Raw genomic sequence first — 14110 nt, 5'->3', positions numbered from 1 at the left:
TTTGGTAGCGAGTATATAGGCCTGCCGGGTATAATTATAACACATCCCTTTTGCGGATCTAGCTTTTGCTAATGGGGGCAGGGGGGGGGCTGTTGCTCGAAAAACGTTCATTCATTTATACATGTATATTCCCCTGTCTGCGGATCGAAGAGGGTTTTTTCCGTGTTTTTTTTTGCTTGCGCGAGCTGATCTTTTTTTTTATAAACATTTTATTTCATGTAGGCCCACTATTATTTTACACATAAAATCGTAAGTCTTGACACTGTTTGAAATCCTGAACATTTCTCTAGATTAATAACTAATGCGAGGATTGCAACCTCGATAAGACACACATTGCTTCCCCCTTTGGGTGGAAAACACTTCCATAATGCAAAGTAATCAATGACGAACAACACTAGTCAACAGTGATAAAATAAATCAAGAAGTTGAAGAGAATTGGTAATTAATTAGGCCCACAATCGCGAATAGAGTCGACTCGGGTCGTAGAGGGCGCTAGTGCAGCATAGTAGACCAGTATGCATATTAGACGAAATGAATATTAGACGAAATGGTGATTAGCCAAAATGGCAATTGGACATATTGGTTATTAGACCAAATGGCAATTAGACCAAATGATTGTTAGCCGAAATGAGTTTAGACCAAGTGATAGTAGACCAAATGCAGTTAGACCAAATGGAACATGGACGAAATGAAAGTAGACCAAGTGGTTATTAGACCATTTGCCTTTAGACCATTTGGCTATTAGACCAAATGGGAATAGACGTAATGATAGTGGACAAAGTGGCTATTGGACTAATTGGCAAAAAAATACCATTAGACCGAATAGCTATTAGACCAAATGATAATAGACGAAATGGCTATTAGACGAAATGGCTATTAGACGAAATGGTGATTGGACGAAATGGTAATTGGACCATGTGGATAGTGGACCAACTGATGGTAGACGAAATGATATTAGACAATGTGGGTAGTGGACAAAATGGCAGTGGACGAAATGGCAATAAACCGCTCAAACCAGCCTATACACCCTTGTTAAGTGGAAATCAGATCAAAAGTAGTGTAGATTGAAGTGATTATACCAAAATCAAAATGATGGCAGACTTAACTGGTTTAGACTATGTGATGTTAGACTATCTGAGAAGTAGTCAATTGTAGATCAAACTGGCATATCAATTGCACGTCAAGTTTGATCCAAAATTCAATCATAGGTCATGCATGCATTTAATGGCAAACTTGTACTTGATTGTGTCTTGTAACAATCCTGTAAAATCAATGTGATCTAGTTGCAAATTTTACTAATCAATTGAATCAATTGATTTAAATAGAATTATAAATTTGCAAATTGATTGCATTTTCTTGGAGCACTTTCAAGTGAATATGAACCTTTGGTAAAGGAAGCAGGCATTAATTTCTTTGCACGTAATGGGTCAACACCAGGGATGTATCTGAGTCCGGTACCTCAAGTCATGGGGATTCTGGAAAAAACGTCTCCCACAGACTCTAAACATGTGACTCAGGCCGGCAAAAAGGGGACTTGAGGCTGGCCTAAACTACATTCTCAGGCCTGCCAACATTTAAAAAAGAATAAAAAAAGGAGACCTAATCACATGGCATGAATTTTTCTGCTCGATGTCAGTTGTGTCACCTTGACTTTTTTTTATTAAAGACATGATTAGCATTCTTATATTAAAATATTGAGAAATTACAATTGTTATAACACTATAACACTCTTACACCCAGACACACAACCCATACCCCACCACACAAATTCATATATGGGATGATTTACTTATCTTAAATAAAAGGAAAAAACAGAGTACTCCTCTTTTTGGGTTGATAAAAAACCTTAAAAATGGGGTAACTCCTGGAAAAAGGAGTAGTTGGCAGGCCTGTATTCTTGGATGGAATGCTTTATTCCCCTTACCTATCCTCCCAAGAAGCATCTGAGTCATATCCTTGAGTTCGTTGTATTCATGTATCTTCTTGATATGAAGCTGGAGCTCATCCTCACTTAAACCTCTGTAGTGAAAATGATGGAAGCAAGATAAAAAAAATTACAATTATAATAATATCAACAATAATTATGACGTTATAAAATGATGATATACATGTATTTTCTTTTAATAAGAAGAAAAAGAATAGAAATAACAATAATAATAATTACATTAATAATAATAATGATAATGATCACTGTGAAGATAAAAACAATAATAACAATAATAATAATAAAGAGGGCATTGTCATTCCAATAATGAAGATGATACTTCAAACTATTCTATAGTTCATTTCAATCATTACTATCATACATGTATTTATACTTACTCATCTTTCAGTTCTGATATTTCTTTATCCAACTCTAATAATCTTTCTCTCAGTCTGTCATTCTCTTTCTCAATGGACTCTGGAGTTTCAGCTTGCTTCTTTTCATCCACATTTCTCATCTGTAAAACAAATTAAGAGTATTGACATAACTTTATAAAAAGTGAAATATTTTTTAGAAAGTTTTGGGTTAGCTGAAGTAAAAAGGCTATGTCAGCTGAGGCTGCATTAATCTATTTCATGACTAAAATATTACGGCTAAGCTTTTAAATCCTTGAATTGGGAAAACAATTTTTGATATATATGTGATCAAAGAAAAGGAACATTCTTGCCAGAGGAATGACTAGTAATTATTGAATGTTAATATTTCTATACTAAACTAGAAATGATCCTAGTAATTCTGCTGAAATGCCATACTTACTGGTGACTTGAAGTCTCCTCTGCTTCGTTTTCGAGATGACAATGAGCCCAACATTCTTGGAAGGCTTGACCTGATTAAGACAGTACACATTATTTTGTAATGAGAGTACATGAAAGAATTTACATAAACTTCAAGGACTGCAACTACAGTCATTCACTCTTTCTCAATTTTGAGGATATCATTTCAAAATATAGACACACACCATACATGTACTTCCCAAAGTTTATCAAAGGAAAGTTGTTTTAATTAAAAGAAAATAAAAAAGAAAAAGCAGATAGGATAGACTAGAAGTTTTTTTTAATGACACCTGTAGGCTGTATGACCTGTTCAAGAAGTTGTGATTGTTTTTTTTCAATTAAAAAATGTTGTCATCACCATACATGTATCATGTAAATATGAAGAATTCCAATTGGTCATATAAAAATGTAAGGTATGACTACATTCACTTAAGTATTACACAAAACAATTTTTGTTTCAATTATTTTCCAAGACTTGAAATAATTTTTATCTAACATTTGACAACTTCCTTTGGGGGAAAGGTGCATACACTGTAGATGAAACTATTAGGCCTAAGTCCAAATAACTACAACATGTACGAAGAGATTCATGATCTGCAGTAATCTTCTTGCTAGTGTCTTAGTCTAATAATCATCAAATTGTCAATTTGAAATATTCCTGATTTTTTCAAACAGCCATAACTTTCTTACTACTTGTCTAATTTGTCTAGACAAACAAAGTCAAAAGGAAACAGGTGCATTTATTTTTATCTCAAAAGCAAAGTCTAAAGACTTAATCAATGTCAATGGGTGATTTCAAGTTCGGTGTTGACCTTTTGCCTTTTGGTGTTGGTGTACTTTTTAGGTCAATTTTTACACGATTATACTCATACACCAAACAAAAAATGAAGCTGGTCCCGAAAAGTCACTCACTAGTTGTTGAGATGTCAAAAATATGATCTGGTCATCTGGATCAGTTTTACAAACTCTGAGTAAGTTTTGGAGCAAGGGAAGGTAGACACTACTCACTAGACCCTGGCTAGGCCCTAATCAAAATTTCAACGCCAACAGGCAACACCAAGGCCGGCGACACCGGACTTGAAATCGCCCAATGTCAACCTATATTCTCTTACCTGGGTGTAATATTCACTGAGGTAAGTTTTTCACTTTTTCTATTTGGAGTGGATTCACAGAATGAAGTGGTTGCTGAGTTTTCAAATTCTGCGGATGTCGCCGTCGGACAGGCGCTTTGGTCAGCGGCATTTCCAGAGCTCCGTCCCCCACTCTTCTGGGCAGATGGTGGTGTAGCAAACGGTGGGACCCAGCTGGAATTTCGAGTACCTAACGAACGTCCTAAGCGACGGCGTTTAATTGGTTTCCCCGAACCAATGTCCTCAATTTCTTCTTTTGGGTCAGCATGGTCCATTACGACAAATTATCGATGTGTAAACCTGTCAAAATATAGAATAATGATGCCTGATCAATCGAAACTCGCGGCTAATTTGTAATTGTTTTTTGCGCCCTCTTTTGTTGCATAAAAATGGCGGAGTCTGCTATTGAACGTGCTATTGAACGTGCTATTGAAACTGTGCGTGTTATCAAATCAGCTTTTGGGCGAAAATTGGTTTTCGCTTCTGAATTTTCCACGAGAAAATGTATCCTTGAAGAATATCCATATTTTTATATATTGTGCAATAAGAAAAGAGGACTCTTCTGTGACTTCTGCCTCAAACAGAGGTGTGGATTTTGATTTCTTTTCTGCTGAAATTTGATGCTGGTCCCACATACTTCATTTTATGTGTCCTTTAGTTTATTTATAAATGAATTTTAGCATAGCCCATTTGATTAACACACGTGCACACTCATTCAATGAACAAGGTTATGATACAGTTTACCTTGAATTTGAAATTCAAGGCCTGCATCTACAAAATAATCACGACAGAGACAGGAGAAAGACTCAAGTTAAGTGATCATAGAGGTCCAAACTCGAATTCAGATTCAGAACTTGTCTTTTTTCATGTTTTTGATGCCTGGCTTGATGCACTTGTTCACTAGTGCTACCATCTGGCCTGTGGAGAATCTAGTAGTACAGGTATGACATGGTATGCCAATGCTGTATTGTATACTATTGAGCACACACTTTAAAAAACGATTAAGATATCACTTTTGTGCCCCAAATTAATAATTTCCATACAGTTGCAATTTATTTTTCATTAGTACCTTGGAAATAATTTTTTTAATTCACTAGCGTGCTCAAAAAATTGAATTTTGGGCATATTTTTGTGTACGCCCTCTATTGGTGGAAAGTAGTATGGCAAGAAAATTTTCATTTTTCAATCTCTATTTTTAATTAAGAAAAAAATAATTTAAAAAATTAAATTTACATCAGAGCTAAGTTATATGATGAAAAGCTGTAATGAAAACTGACAGTGTAAGAAAATCAAGCATTTGTCCCATAAAAAAAAGATAAAATAAGCCAAATGTTGCCACCCTTTATTTTGCCACACATGGAGATGTAACTGAGAACAAGGTTATATCATAACCTTGTTCATTGAATGAGTGGCTTGATGGATCATGTTGTCTCACCAACACGCTTAAATCAAAATGAGGCCTTTTTTTCCTGAAGCTTGGAAGGGTACTGTTAGGGTTTGTTAAGAGAAAATACCCAGTCCCTCCTCTCATTCCCGTTAAAAAGATTGTTCATATCTTACGATGTAGATTAAAAAGATTCAAAAAGTGGAATTTCAAGTCCACCCCAACAAAAAGCCAATTTGAATAAAAAGAGAAAAAATCCAACAAGCATAACACTGATAATTTCATTAAATTCAGATAAAAAATAAGAAAGTTAGGACATTTTAAAGTTTTGTTTTATTTCACCAAACAGTCACATGCACATCCTGGTTGGCATGCATGCATGCAAATGAGGAAACTGATGACGTCATCCACACACTATTTTTTTATATTTCATTCTATGAAATAATCTAATGTTCTCCTCATTGTCAAGTGAAACAACGATTAATTCCTCCCTGAACACTTAGCATTGTTAATACTATATGGTTCGGTCAACTTGGTCGTTATTTTCAAAATCTCAAATCTGTCAAAAAATCAAATATTGTATATTAATTCAAACAATGAAAAAAAAAATAGTGACTGATGGACATCATCAACTGACTCATTTGCATGACACAGTTGCGCATATAACTTTTTTTGAAAAATAAGCAAGACTTTAAAATGTCATAACTTTTTTTTATTATTATTTGTTTGGCATCACCTGTGCCTGGGAGGCAAAAAGCGAACTGAATCACTATGACCCGCAGGTCTCTCCTCCCGATATAACTGATTGGGGGGAATGCAGGTGGACCACTACACCAGGGTTTCCCCCTACTCTTATACGAATAGTGCAGTGGGTTCTTAACGTGCAAAGGTGGTGACTCTCCTCTATACGGGGCCTCCATTTATCGTCCTATCAGAGGGACAGTGTGTTTTCCATTATAACATAGCCTGATCTATGAAACATGGGAGAGACGTTTACACACAACACACTGGCTTCAGTCATCAGCCCGGGGTGGAATCGACGGGCAGATGCGTTACCAACTGAGCCAACACCACTCTCATTGAAATGAAATCTTAAACGTTATGCTAGTTTGATTTTTCTCTATTTATTCAAATCGACATTTTTCTTGGATGGAATTTACCTTTAAGAAAAAAGTTATTTCCGCAGTACAACTATAGAAGTAAATAATTGACGACACATCCAAAAACTTCATTTTTAATCACTGGAAGGATCACTAACATTAGTGGGAGGTTAGTATTATTATACTAACCTCGCACAAGGAACCGCGTTTGGCAGTGGATTTCTAAATAGTGGGTCACACATGCTGCGACGCCATTTCTGGTGTTCACAACACACGACTTCTATGGCTTGATTTTTCTGTGCACGGAGGCATATAATTTAGTGCTGGAATGATATTTTAACACCAAACCAAATGTGATATCTCCAGTGAGAAGCAGCTATTTTTACCAGACTATCACATCTGGACAATGCCTCTTTATCTCTAGAATTAATTTAATTGAAAACCTGATTATTATAATTTTCCAAATATATAGATGAATCCAAGAAGAGAATTCACTTGGAAGCTCTTAATAAATTAATCTCTTTAAAGCCATTTTCTTGTAATTTAGTTACTTTTGTTTCAGATAACATCAGAATTAGTTCCCTTATGATAAAGGGATATTGACTGTGGTTCATAATACTTAAACTTTATTTCATCTCACTTTCAGGTCTGATCTTCAGAGGTGTTCCAGTTGCAAGTATGTGAGGTACTGCAGTAGACAGTGTCAGGTAAAAGATATATGAATTATTAAATTAGTTAGTAATGCAATTTGAAAGATGTTCTGTTTGAATGACATACTTTTTTAATATTAGAGTAGTCTTTGTCTGAAACTCATAATAATGGATGTTGATGTGCCTAAATTTCCCATTACAGTTGGATAATTTGATATAAATATCTTTAAGGGTAGTATCGATTTTAAAAGTTTATAATTTTGGTAGGTTTTTGTGTGGTGGTTATCCCAGGGAGGATTTTTTTATTTGCTTGTCAAATTCATTTTCATCAAAATGACCTTAAATTTGGGATAACTTTTTTTTTCAAATTTATTTTCAATACCAACATGATGATGTTGGTCTATTATTGGTCTTCCTATAATTTTTGTTGATTTCCCTCATGCAGAAAGCAGACTGGTCAAGATGTCACAAGCAAGACTGCAAAACACTGAAGAGGATACATCCAAGGGTACCTCCGGACCTGGCTCAGCTCCTTTCCCAGATCATCCGAAGGCAAAATAAACCCCCTCCTCTGGACGACGAGGATCACTTCCCAACCTCCCTTGATCAGCTGGAATCCCACCATGATAAGTTGAGCGATGCAAGAAAGGATCACTTTCAGAGTTTGTTGTTTGTCTTGAACCAGTGCATGGACGGGGCAGTCTTGCCAGAGCCGAGCAGCCTGTTGAAGATGTTTGGGGCCATCATCTGCAATAGCTTCTCAATATGTGATAATGATCTGAATGGAATAGCGGTTGGTATTTATCTGAGGTAAAGGACATTCACATTAATTCCGTTTTAGGTGCATAAAGAAGCACAGGAGTAGAAAGCTAGAAGCTAATGGAAATGTTTTTTTAGGTACATTTCATCACTTGTTCCAAGGTACATGGAGGTAGTCGGCATAATGATAAAAAAAATTGAGGGGATACTAACTTACCTCTGTTAAAAAATTTCTTCCAAGCAAGCAAAGTGAGCAAGCCAAAATCTTGACCTATTTATATTAAAATCTAGTTTTGTGATAGATTTTGACATAATCTAAAAAGAGCATCACATCTTATCTACTTTCCATTTCTTACTTTTTCTAGTTATTTTTTTTTTTCTTGGTGGTGGAATTTTGAGGAAGGCAAACCCACCCCGCTGTCCCCTATCTGTACATTAATGGCATTTTAAAATTCTTATGTAAAGAGACCCTGGATGCATTTCATGAAGAATTTTGTCAATGATTTATTTCATTTACTTAGATTCAAATATATGTATGAAATTGTTTTTATGCCCTTATTTTTATGTTGTATGGCTCTCTATTGTAACAATTGTGAAAGTAGATTTTAACCAACAATATATTTCAAACTATTCTGTTTCAGAGCATCAATGTTAAATCATTCTTGTAATCCTAACTGTCTAGTGGTATTTGATGGGAGAAAACTTCAACTTAGGACTGTCAAAGATGTCAAAGAAGGAGAAGAGGTAAAGACAAACAATGATGTCTCATTTCATTTTATTGGTTTTGTTATAAATCACCTGTATATTCCAATCATTGAAATATCTGGTCTAAGATTATGCCAATATGAGAATGGGATGGATTTGATGTTTTAGCATGATTTAAGAAACATTATTTTTTATCAAGTGTGTGTTAGATTTGATTGGAAGACTAATTTTAGAAAGGCCCATTGTTCAAGTTGGTAAATGCAGCTCATGGATTCTTTTTTAATGTTTTGTCTGGCAAAATCTGTTTTTATCATTGAACAGTTACCTGTGTGTGTGTATTTGAGTTTTGTCAGACGTGTATCAATCAGATTTACATCTGGGACTGACCTTTAACATCAGCATCCGAAAGACGTGACCAGGACTTGAACCTCTGCATCAATTTGTATCTTCCCCATAGCTTGGATTACAGGCGCACGCTACATCGCCCAGTCAGATCTAAGAGTAGTCTCTTTCAAGGGGTCTGACGGTAATTATGGAAACTGTCAGATAAAACAGACAACCAAAACATTTGATGGCAATACCACGCTCCCCGCAAGTTGTTGATATTTCAAACCACATTTTTGTAGTTATTTCAAAATGATATGTTCATAATAATTTGTTCTTTTTTTCATTATTTGTTTCAATTTAGTGTACAATCAGCTATGTTGACATCATGGACCCAGTTAAAGAGAGGCAGTCTGAACTAGAGGAAAGATATCACTTCACCTGCAACTGTGTGAAATGTGTGGATGAAATAAAGGCAAGTTTTTCTTTTATAAGCATCAATCTACAATGTTTCATTTTTTCATCTAGTTCCTGTGTAAAGAACAATTCATTTCTAGCATACTCATTACGAAAATTTCCCGTTTGATTCTCGACCTCACTTCGGACTGCAAACTGCGGTTGTATACCCCGTTTTGCGTTCGGGAAATCTCAAACAACTTTTCCAACCCTGATAAACCCATCTTGGCCAGGTAATCCCCTTGTCTCGATTTCACCACCACGGGCCAGCTAAACGAGCGTTGAGCCAAGGACGAAATGATAAAAAACAGCTGTGCTATTACATAAGACTTGTCTGCCTGTAGAAGGATCTTCGGAATGAAATTATTGTATTCGATATTAATCACGTTTTCAAAGGCATATTACATTCAGACATCCAATACTAGTCCATTTTCAATTTCGAACGAAGAAAATCGACCTCGAAATAAGGAAAGTATGCGGAATAAAAATTACGGTATGCTTAGCATGCAAGGACCGCGATGCATCCCATCTAGTTTCTGTCCGTACAGCAAGAAAATATGGGATGCATGCCGTTCACTCGCGCAACGATGCAGTCTTAACGAAAGAAAGAAAGAAAGAAAAAGAAAGAAAGAAAGGAAGAAAAAAGTTTCTATCAACGCGTGTATACATGGAACTCCATGCACTCACCAGAACACACATTGCAATCCATCGTGTGTGGCCCCCTGCTGTGACCATTGATGCTGGGGTGTATTATCTTCGGACCGAGGTCAAGAAACAGGTGTTTCTATACTTAAATTTCATGCTTGAGGGCAATAGGGTTTTGAGAAGAGATTTGATGATAAGGGAAACTTGGGGTATACTGCTCTTAAAAGCAAGATTTTTGTCATGCTGTCAACTAAGACAAATGTTTGACTTGTCTGATTTAGGTAAAAAGCTACTGTACTGTCTAAATTTGAAATAACTATCATTCTCCTGTTCATATATCATGCAATCAGTTGATAATTTGATAGACGTCTTGATGTTAAGCACTTTCCAATTTTGATGTAAACACGTACCCTCCAAATTAACAGTCAACATACTTTTTTTCTTTTTTGATAGTCGTCAGAGCCAGGTGATGGTTTGGATGAAAGAGTTGAGGGCCTGAAGAAATCCTTGGAGACAATACAAGATGCAGAGAAATCACAAGATATCCTTTAATTGCTAAAAAAAACACATTTAGCTTTTCAGATAGTCTAAACTGCATTACATGGATATCAATGCGCCTGCCTGACCCCCCCCCCATTGTTAAATTGGAGGGGGATCTTTACCTACAGTACTGAATACTGAATAAGAGCAAGGCAAGAATTTAAGATAATTCAATATTTGAGTGTCTGCTTTGTGACTTTTCATAGTATGTATACAGTTTATATTTCTCTTTTCTGTGTATTATTTTTTGCTTCCATCTCCCCAGAAAAAACACTCATTGTTTATCTCTTTTATCTCTCTTCTTTTGTTTTCTTTAAAACTTGAATGATTTTTCTCTTGCTCTCTTCCCCCTTCTCTCTTATCTTATTTTTGTATTTGCTTTTCTTATCAATATTTGTAGGAACATACTCTTATTTTGAAACTCTGATTAGTTAAGATTTCCCTAGTAGTGAAATAATTATTACATTGGTGTAAAGTGCTGCTGCTATGTGAGCCAAACCTGAAGCCATTGCACTTCAGTCAGGGTCTTCCAGCAAATCATCACCTTCTCACTCATCTTATTTTTTGTATTTGATTTTCTTTTTAATATTTGTAGGAATATACCCTTATTTTCAATCTATGATTAGTTTAGATTTCCTTAGGAATGACAATGATTACACTGGACCAATTTTTTTTGTGTCTGTTGCTGCTATGTGAGCCATACCTGAAGCCTACGGTCTCCTTCAGTCAGGGTCTCCCTGCCACTCATCATCTTCTCACTCTCTCATCTTATTTTTCATTTGATTTTCTTCTCAATATTTGTAGGAACATACTCTTATTTCATAACTGTGATTAGTTAAGATTTCCTTAGTAATGATTACATTGGTGTAAAGTGTTGCTGCTGTGTGAGCCATACCTGAAGCCTATGGACACCAGTCAGGGTCTTCCAGCAAATCATCATCTTCTGGTGAAGCTGAGAGATAAAGCATTTGATGCTTGTATAGACACGCAAGCATGGGAGAAGGCTGCCATGGTCGGAAAACTAAATACAGAACCATACAGGTGAGAATTCAATCTAATTCAATTCATTTAATTTCAAATACGCATAAAAGACTTCTACGTACAATTACTATGATATAATACAGAAGACTATGCAAATATAGAGAATACAAAGGCTATTCCATGTGGTTGCAAACAGGAAAAAAAAAGGATAAAAGCAGAACTAACAATTAGGCAAAACACAACACTCAATAAGTCTCGATTACAACATTTTTGATAGGGTTTGCTGTAAAACCTATAGGAAACACAGCATCTGCTCCCTTTCCATTCCAATGTAGCAATGATAATAGCATTTTATCCGTGAAAACAACATCTTTAAGTAAAATTCTAACAGTTTTGTGTGTAATATATTTTTTGGTCAGAGGCAAGACTGTCGGCTATGCATGCAGTTGAGAATCCATCTAGTTTTGTTTGGTGACGGATATTTGTATGATATATTTACTTTGCAGACATCACTATGGACCATACCACCCCAGTCTCGGTATTCACCTCCTGAAGATGGGAAAGCTGCTGCTATATCTTGAAAGACTCCAAGAAGCAAGGAAATATCTTACAGAGGTAAGAATTTTGTATTATTGTTTATAATGGATGAGCTGTCATCAATCTCAAACAGTGACTAATTGACGAATGATGTTTTTGACGTCGATCGGCTCACCCAGGTATGAAGCCCAGCTATAGGTCCCATCTTACAAAGAGTTGTGAGTGATCCAATCAACGGCAACTATTGAAAGCTAGCAATACCATTATCTAAAGTGCATGGGTTTTTTTTAAGTGTTTTCTAGATTTATGTTCATGGCATGTATGCAGTGAAAATAAAAGGATCTGCATTTGAATAACATATTGGTACGATTTCAACTATTGCCTTGATACTACCTCAAACACAAGACTTGTTAGTTCAATGTGTACTCGACAGACTCGACGACAGACCTTGATATGAATTAGTTAGGACAAAGGATAAACAAGGTCCTAATCAATATTAAAGGGATTTGATCTACTCCTTGAGGGCATTGACACAATGACAATGAGTAGCCTTGGTATCGTGTCAGTAGCTTTGTAGATCAATAATTTCTTTTCATTACATCAAAAGAACAGATGTGTCCATCTGTGTCATCCATTTGTATCAAGGTTCATTTTATTTTTGATCATCATACCCATACACCCTCTCCTACTCTCACCTTCTTTACAATCACACTCTCCCTCTCTCTCAGGGTGCTACATAAGCATTTGCCCGATTGCCCGGGGCAAGTAAAAGTCTAGTCGGGCAAGTGTTTTGAATTAAAGACCAAAACCTCTTGCCCGAATTGGGCAAGCAAGATTCTTACAGTAGAATGACCAAAATTACAGTCAATATTATATGATATTGACCATAATTTTGGTCATGGCAGGCAAGATAAAATCACTTTGGAAAAAGAAATGCAATAACAAGTTAGATCAGTTCATATCAAGAGGGAAAAGATCAATTGTTTGAATAACAGCAAAACTTTCCTTTGAAGAGGTAAAACTTTTTTTCAAGGATTTTTTGGGGCAAGTGAAATAGATTTTAGGGCAATTATATTCCAACTATTTAAAAATTTACTTGCCTGACAGGGCAAGTGCTTCTAAAAGTTATGTAGATCCTGTCTCTTATCTCTCTGTATATAAACATTTTTTTTTTATATCAAGACTGTAATCTGTAGTGAAGAGAACAACGAGGTCAGTATGAAGCAATTTTCAGACAAGATTATGAAAAATGTGTTATCTTCCAAATCGTGCAGATTTCTTTAGGGCATGAATGAAGGCCTGATGTTATGCTTCTATCCTTCTTCTTTTTCTTTTCATGTAGGCCGAGAATGTTTTGGAGGTAACGCATGGCCCACAACATACACTGATGTTAACTCTAGTACAAGAACTCCTATGTAGTTGCAGGTGATGAGAGTGGTTAATCACTCTCCTGAAGGTCCGATCTTCTGCCTATATCCTTGTTAACCATTAAGTTATCCTACAACATTCCAGTGAGAGATTAACTTCCTGTAGGCTGTGAGAGTTCACGAGGTAATACATGGCCCACAACATACCCTGATGTTAACCGTAGTTAAAAAACTCCTATGTAGTTGCAGGTGATCATCATCATCATCCGTTTAAGTACAGTCCACCAGGTTGGTGATGAGAGTGGTTAACCACCTTCCTGAATGTCACATCTGCCTATAATTAACTCATGATTAAAAAAATACGATTTCCAGAAAAAATTCCATCTCCGTAGATGCCATCGAGGTATGGATTTACTCTAGGCTGAGAGGGTTCTTGAGGTAACGAATGACTCTCAACATACCCTGATGATAACCTTAGTGCAAAAACTACTCTGTGGTTGCAGGTGATGAAAGTTCGGCTAACTATCTTCATAAAGATTACATCTTTATCTTTGATAACCAATTCTACCCCCTTTGATGCAAACAGGAGATCAATTTCCATTGATAATAAAAGTTTCATCAAATAGGGGTACTTGAGTTATACATGTATTTCTGTAATACAAAATAAAGTTTCAGAGCATAAACTACTAGTAATGCCTTTTGAAAACTTAAAGGACAAGTCCACCCCAACAAAAACTTGATTTGAATAAAAAGAGAAAAATTCAACAAGCACAAC

At 35.9% G+C, this 14110-nt stretch overlaps 2 protein-coding genes across 2 annotated transcripts in view; one reads left to right on the top strand and one right to left on the bottom strand.

Annotated features, from left to right (window-relative positions):
* The window catches only part of LOC121429265 (DNA repair protein SWI5 homolog), a 7165-nt gene extending 2881 nt beyond the window's left edge, over positions 1-4284 (bottom strand). Inside the window, exons 1-4 of the mRNA XM_041626247.1 lie at positions 3870-4284; positions 2741-2810; positions 2323-2441; positions 1925-2019 (exon numbers count right to left, since the gene is read on the bottom strand). Of these exons, the coding sequence (XP_041482181.1) occupies positions 1925-2019; positions 2323-2441; positions 2741-2810; positions 3870-4162 (577 nt within the window). The 5' untranslated portion in view covers positions 4163-4284. The remainder of the gene's footprint in view (positions 1-1924; positions 2020-2322; positions 2442-2740; positions 2811-3869) is intronic.
* On the top strand, positions 4277-14110 carry LOC121428972 (histone-lysine N-methyltransferase SMYD3-like). Its single transcript, XM_041625867.1, has 9 exons — positions 4277-4473; positions 7018-7078; positions 7467-7831; positions 8422-8524; positions 9174-9284; positions 10364-10451; positions 11311-11491; positions 11938-12046; positions 13311-14110. The coding sequence occupies exons 1-9, from the start codon at positions 4277-4279 to the stop codon at positions 13395-13397; spliced, it is 1302 nt and encodes a 433-aa protein (XP_041481801.1). The 3' UTR covers positions 13398-14110.

The sequence above is a fragment of the Lytechinus variegatus genome, chromosome 15 (assembly GCF_018143015.1).
Source record: "Lytechinus variegatus isolate NC3 chromosome 15, Lvar_3.0, whole genome shotgun sequence".
In the NCBI taxonomy this organism is placed as follows: domain Eukaryota; kingdom Metazoa; phylum Echinodermata; class Echinoidea; order Temnopleuroida; family Toxopneustidae; genus Lytechinus; species Lytechinus variegatus.
Note: the sequence above shows the minus strand (reverse complement) of the source record. Positions and strands in the feature narration are given on the sequence as shown.